Raw genomic sequence first — 13,285 nt, forward strand, 5'->3', positions numbered from 1 at the left:
ACTTTTTGTTGGAGGCTCCCATTAAAAACAATGTGAATATGTGAGGAGCCCCCACACTTGCGACGTCATCGTCTGCGAATTCGGGTAGAGGCAGGGCTTTTGTCTAAGCACCGAAAGTTTTATCGTGGATGTTCTCTACTAAATCCTTTCAGCAAAAATATGGCAATATCGCGAAATGATCAAGTATGACACATAGAATGGACCTGCTATCCCCGTTTAAATAAGAAAATCTCATTTCAGTAGGCCTTTAAATTTGTCAAGAAATTAAATTTGGGGTGTGTGTTTTGTCCAAGTGGGCAGAACTTTCCCCCATCCTCACCATTGCAGCGGTCTGGCTGAGCGTACTGAGCTCCAGGGGTTCCATGTTGGGTGATCCAGTGTCCGTCATCTTGCTGCTCGCCACTGTGTGCTTCGCCCTGCGTTAGGTGGGAGAATGGCATGACGGAGGTGGAAGCATAGGGAGTGGTGGAGGAGTGCTGGGTGCAGGTGAAGCCGTGCAGGTCCTCGTTGGTGGCATCAATGGTGCTGTAAATTGGTCCTTCGGTGGAGCCGCCCATGCTGTACTTCTCTGTTTGATTCAGATAGTTGGAGATGCCTGCTTCTACAAAGCATGCAACGCAGAGGGACTTTTCTTAATACTTAAAAAAAAGCTACAAAACCATAAGTCTTGCACACTACTGCTGTACTACTGTGAGAAAGATCGCAGCTTTGTACCGTTGTAATATCTTTCAGCTGTGTCATGACTGGTGGCGCAGCAGTTGACAGCCTCTTTACCGCCGTGGACCAGATTGGTGGTGGGCCAAGAGTCTGCCAGCCAGGGGTAGTTGCCCATGTTGCCTCTCAGCACGCCCGGCCTACAGAGACATCACATACATTCTGGCGTTCAGTGGCAACACAGTGGGCATCAGAACGATATCCACCACCGTCCAGATGGGAGTACAGTTTGCAGCGAGCGGCGGGTAAAACAAAGACAGCATGGCGGCGAGTAACAGTCCACTGAAGTGATGCAATATTACTTAAGAGTAAATGTAGGACGTATTACCTTCCATTGAGTCCAGATGCTTCTCCACGTGGAAAGCCAACTGGAGAAGACATAAGAAATACGTAATTTACAGCGCTAAATAAAACACTTTTCCCAAAAGTCGAGTAACACTGTACACGGATGATATTGTGTCTAGTGTGACGAAACTACTCTTGCCTGCTGGCGTGTAAGCGAAGGAGGCGGCGTAGTGGCTCAGTTCCTTTCTCTTTTTGCGTCGGCAGTAGATCCAGACGCTGAAGCCCATGAGGATGACCCAGCAGGCTCCGCCGATACCTGCTATGAACGCCGGCTGCTTGACCACATCCGTGATCTGCTCGGCCAGACTAACGTTGCCCTCCTCGCCGTCGCCAGCATCCGTGCTGCCTGGCACAGTGGGCTGTTCAGCTGCCGTCTCTGGACGCAGTAGTCAGTTGGAAACAAAACTAATTTAGACAACAGACACAAAGTGATGCTGATATCATACAGTATATAGGTAGAGATTGGATATTACATTTGACGATTATTTTCATGTGGTGATAGTCAGTTAAACACTTATAGGGCCTGATCTACTAAATATTTGTGTGTATAAAACATGCAGAAATTTGATAGCACACGCAAAGTTGTTATAGTAAGCTGCGTGTCTTAAATGAGCAAAGAAGAGAGCCTAATCCATTTAACGTGTCTGTCTTGATGAATATGAAGAAAATCTAATGATTATTAGAACACCCACAATAAGAGGAGATGCAAATATAATCATTTAGCGCTCGCGATGTGAGTCATCAGACTGAAACTGTTCTGCGGCCGCTGTTTTGTGTCTACATTAAGCACGTCTGAAATGTCTGTACAAACTGGCACAGTTACGCACAAATGGCTGTTTGAAAGGAGGTAATTGAAAGAAGAGAATATTCTGTCTCTTAGCATGTCAACACATTTGAACTGTTGGAAATAAAAATATTAGGCATATCGTCTAGGGTTCTCAAATGGGGGTACGCGTACCCCTAAGGGTACTTGAAGGTATGCCAAGGAGTACGTGAGATTTTTAATAAATATTCTAAAAATAGCAGCAATTCAAAAATCCTTTATAAATATATTTATTGAATAATACTTCAAAAAAATATGATTCTAAGTGTGAAAAGAAATACAACAATGCAATGTTCAGTGTTGACAGCTAGATTTTTTGTGGACATGTTCCATAAATATTGATGTGGAAGATTAATTTTTTTGTGAAGAAATGTTTTTGAAATAAGTTCATGAATCCAGATGATCTCTATTGCAATCCCCAAAGAGGGCACTTTAAGTTGCTGATTACTTCTATGTATAGAAATCTTTATTTATAATTGAATCACTTGTTTATTTTTCAACAAGTTTTTAGTTATTTGTATATCTTTTTTTCCCCAAATAGTTCAAGAACGACCACTACAAATGAGCAATATTTTGCACTGTTATACAACTTAATGAATCAGAAACTGATGACATAGTGCTGTATTTTACTTTATCTAATTTTTCTACCACAAATGCATTGCTCTGATTAGGGGGTACTTGAATTAAAAAAATATTCACAGGGAAACATCACTGAAAAAAGGTTGAGAACCACTGGTCGATTCAGCAATGACATTTTATCATTTTTAATAGCTGACCGGTGACCCAAAGGGGACCTATTTTGCAAATCCAACTTTTCTTACCTATTGTTTTTGTGTATTTTGGATCTGCGTACGTCTTGAACATTTGAAACCAAACCGTGGAGGCGTAGCAGAGGTATTTATAAAACAATCTTGCCTTCCTTCATACTTCTTCCAAACGAGCCGTTTGGAATTTGCCCAATTTGTGTCGTTGCTCCCAAGTGTGACATCAGCAGATAACTCCATGGTACAAGTTTACCCGAAAAGTTTGGCGTGAATCCGACATTGTAGTCAATAAGTTATTTCTTTTTCTCCATCCTCTTGTTGTGGAGCACACTGGTTCCCACATGCACATGCATCCTGCGCTGTTGCCATTTCTAATACAAAATTATTTGTCAGTAGACTCCACATGGAAGCTCTAAACACGACGGGGAAAAGACACAGTCGAATTGGGGGCACGTAAAATAGGCCGCCCATAAAACGGCACATTCTGTAGAGACGGTCAGAAAGCGGCTTGAAGATGGTCTGTAAAACATAATCTATGCAACATTTTGACCAAAGAACCACCATTACATGTTATGTAAACCATAAGGAATTGTTTTTAAATGTAGAAAAAAATCATAATATAACACCTTTGAGGAGCTGATTAAAACAAATACAGTTGATTCGTTCTGGTGTGTGCTGGCATTTTATTTTAATGCCAGCATATACAGGTGCTGGTCATATTATTAGAATATCATGAAAAAGTTGATTTATTTCATTAATTCCATTTAGAAAGTCAAACTTGTAGAATGTATACATTCATTCCAAACAGACTGATACATTTCAAGTGTTTTTTTGCCAAAAAGGAGATGATTATAGCTGACAACCAATGAAAACCCTAAATTCATCATCTCAGAAAATTAGAATATGGTGAAAAGGTCATATATTGAAGACACCTGGTGCCACACTATAATTAGCTAACTAACTCAAAACACCTGGAAAAACCTTTAAATTGTCTCTCGTTTTGATTCTGTATGACACACAATCATGGGGAAGACTGTTGACTTGACAACTGTCCAAAAGATGACCATTGATACTTTAAAGAATGAGGGCAAGACACAAAAGGCCATTGCCAAAGAGGTTGGATGTTCCCAGAGCTCTGTGTCCAAGCACATTAATAGAGAGGCGAAGGGAAGACAAAGATGTGGTAGAAAAAAGTGTAAAAGATTGTCAAACAAAACCGATTCAAAAATGTGGGGGAGATCCACAAAGAGTGGACTGCAGCTGGAGTCAGTGCTTCAAGAACCACCACGCACCGACGTATGCAAGACATGGGCTTCAGCTGTCGCATTCCTTGTGTAAAGCCACTGTTGAATAAGAGACAACGTCAAAAGCGTCTTGCCTGGGCTCAAGACAAAAAGGACTGGACTGCTGCTGAGTGGTCCAAAGTTATGTTTTCAGATTAAAGTAAATTTTGTATCTCCTTTGGAAATCAAGGTCCCAGAGTCTGGAGGAAGACAGGAGAGAAACAGAATCCACGTTGCCTGAAGTCCAGTGTCAAATTTCCACAATCGGTAATGGTCTGGGGTGCCATGTCATCTGCTGGTGTTGGTCCACTGTGTTTCCTGAGGTCTAGGGTCAATGCAGCAGTCTACCAGGAAGTTTTAGAACACCTTATGCTGCCTGCCGCGGACCAATTTTATGAAGGTGAAGATTTCATTTTCCAACATGACTTGGCACCTGCACACATTGCCAAATCTACCAGTACCTGGTTTAAGGACCATGGTATCCCTGTTCTTGATTGGCCAGCAAACTCACCTGACCTTAACCCCATAGAAAACCTATGGGGTATTGTGAAGCGGAAGATGCGAGATGCCAGACCCAACAATGCTGAAGAGCTGAAGGCCACTATTAAAGCAACCTGGGCTCTCATAACACCTGAGGAGTGCAACAGATTGGTCGACTCCTTGCCACACCGTATTGCTGCAGCAATTCAGGCAAAAGGAGCTGCAACTAAGTATTGATTGCCGTACATGCTGAAACTTTCCATGTTCATACTTTTCAGTTGGCCCACATTTCTAAAACATATTTTTTGGTACTAGTTGTAAATAATATTCTAATTTTCTGAGATACTGAATTTGGTATTTTCAGTAATTGTCAGTACTAATCATCAAAATTTAAAGAAATAAACATTTCAAATATATCACTATGTGTGTAATGAATTGATATAATATGCAAGTTTCACGTTGTGAATATAATTACTGAAATAAATCAACTTTTTCATGATATTCTAATAATATGAACAGCACCTGTATGCTATATGTTTTTTGATATAGGAGATATGTTTAGTTGAATAAGTCTCCTATAAAAAAAAAGTAGGAGCGCACTTAATCTGTTGTCTAGATTGTGCTAGCTATAGTTTAGAAAATTTGGTACTTATTAAATGTGTGTGCTACATGTCAAAAACATGACAAACACCACTGGTTGGACCATATGATGCTATAAATGCGCAGGGAAATGCATGTGTCTATTTTGACAGCTGGTATACATGCAAAAACCTAATTTATGTAAGGCACTCTGCACCACTTTTGCACTCGTTATCAATTGTACACATAGTCTTAGTACATTAGCCGTAACACGCCCAGTAATAGTACACAAAGGCCTGATTTACTAAAGGTTTGCGTATATTAAAACATGTGCGCTTGATAGCACATGCAAAGCTGTTTTACTTGATCTACTGAGTTTGTGTGCAGAGGATTGCATCTCTTAAGTTAGCAAAATAAATGAGCGCAATCCATTTAGCTGTCTGTCTTCATGAATATGCTAAATATATGGTGATCATTAAAATGCCCAAAATATTATAGTACAGAAAATGCTAATACAATTAATTAGCACACACAGTGTGATTCTTCAAGATTAAAACTGTTCTGCGTCTAAATTTAGTACTAGAAAGGATATGCAAACTGGCAGTGGCTCAGAAATGGCTGTTACAAAGGAGGCATTGTGCTGCAGCTCTGTCCTATAAACATATTGTATATAGACTTTCAAAACAAAAAAATATATACATATTGTCTTTTCAGCAATATAATTTTATAGCTGCTGGATGACTTAAGGGGCTTCTTAAAACTAATATAATCCGTTAGTTTTGATGTCTGGGGGTGTTTTTTTAATGAAATTTGTTTTTTCATATACATATTAAAAAAATTCTTGCAAAATGCATTTTCTTGCTGCTGAAACATTCCAGCGCACGCTCGCAGTTAGTGCCAGCATCTCACCAGATGCATCTTCAGTAAACTAAAAAAGTAGGTTCTGTTGTAGATGCAATGCAGGACTGCTTCTAAAATGCCCAGAAAAAGTGGTACATGTGTGCTGCATTTTTCAAAATGTAACTAAACGCAACAGGTGGGAGCAAGATAACATGAACGTGCAGTAAAAAGGTGTCTCCGTGGTGAAATCTGCATAGTCCATGGAAAAACTACATTCAAACAAGGCAATCTGCACCAGTTGTTATCAAATTCACACGCCCATTTGTAATAACACAATTGTATAGTTTGCAAACACTGATTAGAGTCTTTTTTGAAACTTAGTAGATCAGGCCCTATTTGAGCTACAACAATAAAACGCTGAATAAAGGTTATAAATTAAATTATATTTGATTCAGTGAAATATTTTATGATTAGATAGATAGATAGATAGATGGATAGATAGATAGATAGATAGATAGATAGATAGATAGATAGATAGATAGATAGATAGATAGATAGATAGATAGATAGATAGATAGATAGATAGATAGATAGATAGATAGATAGATAGATAGATAGATAGATAGATAGATAGATAGATAGATAGATAGATAGATAGATAGATAGATAGATAGATAGACAGATAGTACTTTATTTAGGAAAAAGTATTTCATTAGCTACAAATCAGCAACATTTATAAACATTCTCGGTAAAATCCAACCACTTTTTTTCTTTTAATTTCTGACAGACACACCGTTACCGGAAACCATTTCTACTTCTCTTGTTGTGAAATGACACATTCACGAGTCACCTTCTATCGTGAAATTGAGGCGTAGCGAGTGGAGAGGAGGGGAGGAAGTGAGGTGGGGTTACATGCACAAACTATTCCAAGTAGTATGAAGGAGTGCGAACAGCAGGTTCTGTAAGTCTGACTATTTTTGTATGTACGCAAATTTGGAATTTCTGGCGTACAAAGACTTTTAGTTAGAATTCCATCAAACTGTGAAGTGCCAGCTTTGTGTTACTTTAATGCAACACTAAGTACATTTTCAACCTTCATAAAATATTTTCATAACTTTTAGGATAATACATGCAGTTACAACGAGTCGAATGACACCTCTGTCATGCCCTGAGAGGGTCTGAATCCCTTTTATCTGCACTTATTGACTTTGAGGACGGAGGAGCTACACAAAAAACTACAAATGTGCTGACTTGCTTTACGGGATTTGACACTCCCATTTTGCCATGCGATGTGAACGCCTACGTGCAACTACTGATGTCATGGCAGAAGCTCCACAACAACCAAAGAAACGAAAAGTTTTGTCTGAGGAGACAAAAAAAAAAAAAAAAGAGCTCACCCGAATAAAAGGACAGTCAGGATCAACATTGCCTGAGCTTTCACTCACTGGCCTGAGCTCAAAGTCGAGGAATTTCAGACCAATGCTGCATTGGCTGTGTTCCTGCTGGACTAGCTAGTGACTTTCAATGCTCAAATCAAATCAAAGTAATAATACTAAATGTTTAGCTATCGGAAATTTGCGTGGTTGCAATAAATAGCCACCAGCGTGATAGTTCCACACTACTTCCTTTGAAAAAACTCCTATATGTCTTTCTTTGCTTCGGACTTGCATCCGCTCTGATATATTCTTGGTAGTAATGTTTATAGCCCAATCTAAGATAATTTCTTTAATGTATCTGCTACTTAACATCAGCATAGCCGTTAGAGACGTAATGTTTGTGCCAATTTTACAGTGGACATCATGTCAGTTTGACGCTATATGCGCTGGTCCTGATGGGGAAGGTCCTGATGGGGAATGTGGTTTTCTGAGAGAACATTACCACTTAGGTCTACTGGCAACGCCAAAATCAACCAAAACAGAAAGTTCTTAAGTGGGGCTTTAGAGCTAATCATAAACAATGCCTGTCTCATTGAATGTGACTACTTTCTACATGCTGGACTTACCGATGAGGATGGGCACAGGTGGGCTGCGGGAGCCAACACCAGCACCAGTAACAGCCGCCACCTCGACCTGGTACTGTACTCCGGGCATCAGGCCATTTAGAACAGTGGACAAAGTGTTCCCATCCACTGTCTTGTTGATGTAGTAGCGTGTCTGGTTGCTGTTGCTGCTGCTCACACACCAAACCTGTTTGAACATACAAAGACGGTAGGAACATTTCAAATGCCAGAAGATATTTTAAGAGTTTATGGCAAGAGACACATCCATGTGAAGTGAATTATATTTATATAGTGCTTTTCTCTAGTGACTCAATGCGCTTTACATAGTGAAATCCAATATCTAAGTTACATTTAAACCAGTGTGGGTGGCACTGGGAGCAGGTGGGTAAAGTGTCTTGCCCAAGGACACAACGGCAGTGACTAGGATGACGGAAGCGGGGATCGAACCTGGAACCCTCAAGTTGCGGGCACGGCCACTCTAGCAACCGAGCTATACCGCCCCTATTTGTGAGGGGGAAACAGAATTATTTCAAGTCGACAGCAAACAAAAATGAATTGGCTACAATATCTTTGAAAGGGAATCGCACAGAATACAGGTAAAACTAAAATAATTTGAATATCTTGTAAAAGTCCATTTATTAATTTCAGAAATTCAACTTTAAAAGTGTAACATGTAACATGTGACATAAAGTCATTACACATAAGGTGGAATATGCTAAGCTTTTATTTGTTATAATTGTGATGATCATGGTTTGCAGTTTTTGAAAACCCAAAATTTGCTCACATTTTCAATGTGAGTTTTCGTAATCATCAAAATTATATCAAAAGAACTCTTGAAATATCTCAAGTTGCAAGTTCTGAGCTTATGTCATATATTAGTTTCACCTTGTAAATCTATTTGCTCCTTTGTACGATGGTCTAATTTTAGTTTTCCCAGCATCTTCTCAAAAGACAATACTTTACTTTTGCCACCTCAGTAGAAGCACTTAAGTCTCACCTTGAAACTCATTTGTATACTCTAGCCTTTAAATAGACCCCCTTTTTAGACCAGTTGATCTGCCGTTTATTTTCTTTTTCTCCTCTGTCCCACTTTCCCTTGTGGAGGGGGTCCGGTCCGGTGGCCATGGATGAAGTACTGGCTGTCCAGAGTCGGGACCCAGGATGGACCGCTCGCCTGTGTATCGACGAGGGGACATCTCTGCGCTGCTGATCCGCCTCCGCTTGGGATGGTTTCCTGTTGGCTCCACTGTGGACGGGACTCTCGCTACTGTGTTGGATCCACTTTGGACTGGACTCTCACGGTTGTGTTGGGGAGGGGGGGGGGGGTGCCCACATATGCGGTCCTCTCCAAGGTTTCTCATAGTCATCATTGTCACTGTCACCGACGTCCCACTGGGTGTGAGTTTTCCTTGCCCTTATGTGGGCTCTACCGAGGATGTCGTTGTGGTTTGTGTTGTGGTTTGTGCAGCTCTTCGAGACACTTGTGATTTAGGGCTATATGAATAAACATTTATTGATTGATTGATTTACTTTTGAAAGTAAACAGTAAGCAGTGTACAGCTTTAATAGCAACAGGGATGCGCCAATCAATCGGCCAATTTTCGTAAAAAATTTTTGTGATTGGCTAATGTCCATCACAAAAGCTGATCCATGCTGGCTAACACTGTATTTGTATTTATTTATTACCCCCTAACAGAGGAGGCGATAGCTAACTCTTTACTTTTATACAGAGTGTGGAGACACTTCCCTAAATTAATAATCCTTCATTGTGGCAAATACACTGCATTTCTTCTTTACCATTATCACTGGAGGCAAACACTGAATAAGAACAAGAAAAGAAAAAATACAAAGTTAGTTTGAAATAACACAAGAAATAGGTGCTTAGTAAACTTTAAGAAGTCGAGATGGAAGTGCAATACGGCATAAAATAAGCAGCTATTAACAGGAAATTAACAAACCGATTAATACGAGTCTAGAGAAAGGATAATATAATGGTCCTTTGTTGGTGTGTAGTGGTCACTGAAGCATATATCCATCCATCCACCAATAATAATAATAATAATGGATTAGATTTATATCACGCTTTTCTATTGGTGGACACTCAAAGCGCTCACAGAGAAGTGGAACCCATCATTCATTCACACCTGGTGGTGGTAAGCTACATCTGTAACCACAGCTGCCCTGGGGTAGACTGACGGAAGCGTGGCTGCCAGTTTGTGCCTACGGCCCCTCCGACCACCACCAATCATTCATTCATCATTCATTCACCAGTGTGAGCGGCACCGGGGGCAAGGGTGAAGTGTCCTGCCCAAGGACACAACGGCAGTGATTTGGATGTCAATAGGTGGGAAGCGAACCTGCAACCCTCAGGTTTCTGGCACGGCCGCTCTACCCACTACGCCATGCCGCCCCTCCTTTTTCTACTTCTTGACCCCTTCGGGTTTGCAGGGAGTGCTGGAGCCTATCCAGTACATGTACCGTAAAAGGAGGGCAGATTAATCCATATATCGGTAATGTTAATACCAATGATAGTATCAGTATAAATACTAGAGTGATTAGATCAGCTCTTCTCAAATAGTGGGAGGGGTGCGGTTTAAGTGTTTTATATATTGTGCTCTTCAATAACTGTTGCTTAACAATTGGAAGTTATTGTCATTCATTGAGTTCTTTTAATTTATTTTTTCAGTATCAAACGCTTTAAGTTGATTAACCAATGTTAATAGTTTATTTTTATTTTTTATTTCAGGCAAATTTTATTTTCACAATATCATTTTTATGTCGTTCATGTTCAAATTTTCAAACTCAAGGAATATTCCCAAGGACACAGAAGAAATTTGAGTGCAAAAACATAAACATTTAAAAGACTAGTACATAGATAGTTTTTGATTATGTTATGTTATTCTCTACTATTGACTTTGTTTTGATCAAACACTTGTATTTAATAAAACAGAATAAGGAACTGCAGAAGTTTAGTGTGGTGATATTGACACACTATCAATATCACTGTTAATAAATAAAAATAAAAAATTACATTTCAAACATTTGATCAGTATCGGTTGATCTTACTAATTGATGATTGTATCTGGATTGCAATATAAAACCAAGATCGGAACACTCCTAAATATCAGTATAGTTTTGCTGTCCATTGGATGATATAACAGTGCTTTGTTGGTGTGTAGCAGTCCCTGAGGCATACAGAGGCTGTCAACACTGACTCCTCCCCCTTTTTTCTTATGCACGCCAAGAAGATTAACTGATAAGGTAAAGTGGATTTATTCTTTATTCCTAGTCATTGTAGCGACCTTACTATTAAAGTTAAGGAGTTTTGTAATTTTAAACTGTGAATGCACCACAGGGGTAGTGACTAGTGTGCGTGCATGGTGGCAGGGCGGCTGAAAATGACGACGGTTCAGCTAGTTGTTGTTTTGACTTTGTTATTAAATAGAATGTGGCTCCATCACTCCCTTGTTATGTTTGTTTGATATACAGTGCTGTATAGTGCTTTGTATTGTGTTTACATTTACAAACCTTTACTAAAAATGGGCTTTTGTCTAGACTGGAACCCATTATTCATGTTTACATTGGTTCTTAGGGAGAAATTTGCGACAATATATAAACTTTTCTATTCACCAAACCTGTACAATAATCAGTTAAGTTCTTAAATTGAGTTTACACGGTAAATCCAAGGTTTGTTTTGTTCTAGGAGACTTTGAGAAGATAGGACAAAATAGTTGCTATTTTGTGAGATACTGTGTGTCCTTTTTATGGTAGTACATTATTTACTTCAGTATGTAAATAATATAGTATCACTAATTAACCCTGGAATTTTCTCTAATTGCTCCTCATGTCATAACTATGCACTTAAAGGCCTACTGAAACCCACTACTACCCACCACACAGTCTGATAGTTTATATATCAATGATGAAATATTAGCATTGCAACACATGCCAATACGGCCTTTTTAGTTTACTAAATTGCAATTTTAAATTTCCCGGGAGTTTCGTCTTGAAAACGTCGTGTAATGATGACGTGTACGCAAAACGTCACAGGTTTTTAGGAAGTATGAGCGCTACGCACACACACAGCTAAATTTCGTCTGCTTTAACGGCATGATTACACAGTATTTTGGAGAACTGTGTTGCTGAATCTTTTGCAATTTGTTCAATTAATAATGGAGAAGTCAATGTAGCAAGATGGAGTTGGGAAGCTTTAGCCTTTAGCCACACAAACACACGGTGATTCCTTGTTTAAAATTCACAGAGTTGAAACTTTCCTATGGATCACAGCGGACATGAATCCCGACCACTTGTCAACCAGCAGGTTTCGGTGAGGAAATTGTGGTTAAAAAGTCGCCACTTACAGGATATCAGCTGAGCTTATGCCTCCCGTACAGCTGCCGTCGACTTACCTGAGACACTGCGTGTCAACACCCGGCCATGGACGTACACTTCCGACTATCAGGTACTGTTAAACTCACTAAAACACTAGCAACACAATAGAAAGATAAGGGATTTCCCAGAATTATTCTAGTAAATGTCTCTAAAAACATATGAATCCGTCTTTTTTTAAAATTGTAAATTTTTTTTCTAGTCCGTCGCTATCAATATCCTCAAACACAATTCTTTCATCCTCGCTCAAACTAATGGGGAAATTGTCGTTTTCTCGGCCCGAATAGCACTTTTTGTTGGAGGCTCCCATTAAAAACAATGTGAATATGTGAGGAGCCCCCACACGTGTGACGTCATCGTGTGCGACTTCCGGTAGAGGCAGGGCTTTTCTCCAGGTGCGAACTTTATCGTGGATGTTCTCTACTAAATCCTTTCAGCAAAAATATGGCAATATCGCGAAATGATCAAGAATGACACATAGAATGGACCTGCTATCCCCGTTTAAATAAGAAAATCTCATTTCAGTAGGCCTTTAAGTCACTCTCTTTTAGCTGAAGATGCTTATTGGTATTTACCAGAATGTGTTCTTCCCTTATCACCTGACAGTTTAATGGCCTGACAGTTTCATCTTTTGTGGTAATGTTGCTTGTTGCTAATGCTTGCTTGTAACATGTTGCTATTTTATTTCTGATTACGTCATCTGAGTCTGCATTGCTGCGTAATTTTTGAGCAGCACATACGTAATATCCTTTAATGCAGGCCTGGGCAATTCTTTTGACTTGGGGGCCAAATTCAGAAAAAAAAATGTGTGTGGAGCCGGAACATTAATACAAATCCTCACAATAATGTCTGATTGAATGCTAAAACATTATGACAGACCGCCTTAAAAAACTTAATGGCATTTTTTTTCTTTTTTTTTACTAGATGAGACACCCAGGACATTCATGAAAATAAAAAATGTTACAATATTAACTATGAAGGATAAAACACTGAATCTTGACAACATATGAATGTCACCCCCCTCTCCATCCACATATTCGAAAACCTAATGAAACACAACAAGAATGCA

At 39.5% G+C, this 13,285-nt stretch overlaps 1 protein-coding gene across 2 annotated transcripts in view; it reads right to left on the reverse strand.

The window, feature by feature from the left end:
- Window positions 1-13,285, reverse strand: part of robo3 (roundabout, axon guidance receptor, homolog 3 (Drosophila)) — a 251,253-nt gene that overhangs the window by 14,073 nt on the left and 223,895 nt on the right. For both annotated transcript variants that reach the window (XM_061898046.1, XM_061898045.1), the window contains exons 16-20: window positions 7,831-8,014; window positions 1,199-1,435; window positions 1,043-1,082; window positions 715-854; window positions 320-601 (exon numbers count right to left, since the gene is read on the reverse strand). In XM_061898046.1, the coding sequence (XP_061754030.1) occupies window positions 320-601; window positions 715-854; window positions 1,043-1,082; window positions 1,199-1,435; window positions 7,831-8,014 (883 nt within the window). The remainder of the gene's footprint in view (window positions 1-319; window positions 602-714; window positions 855-1,042; window positions 1,083-1,198; window positions 1,436-7,830; window positions 8,015-13,285) is intronic.

Source organism: Nerophis ophidion, linkage group LG04 (assembly GCF_033978795.1).
Source record: "Nerophis ophidion isolate RoL-2023_Sa linkage group LG04, RoL_Noph_v1.0, whole genome shotgun sequence".
Lineage (NCBI taxonomy): Eukaryota > Metazoa > Chordata > Actinopteri > Syngnathiformes > Syngnathidae > Nerophis > Nerophis ophidion.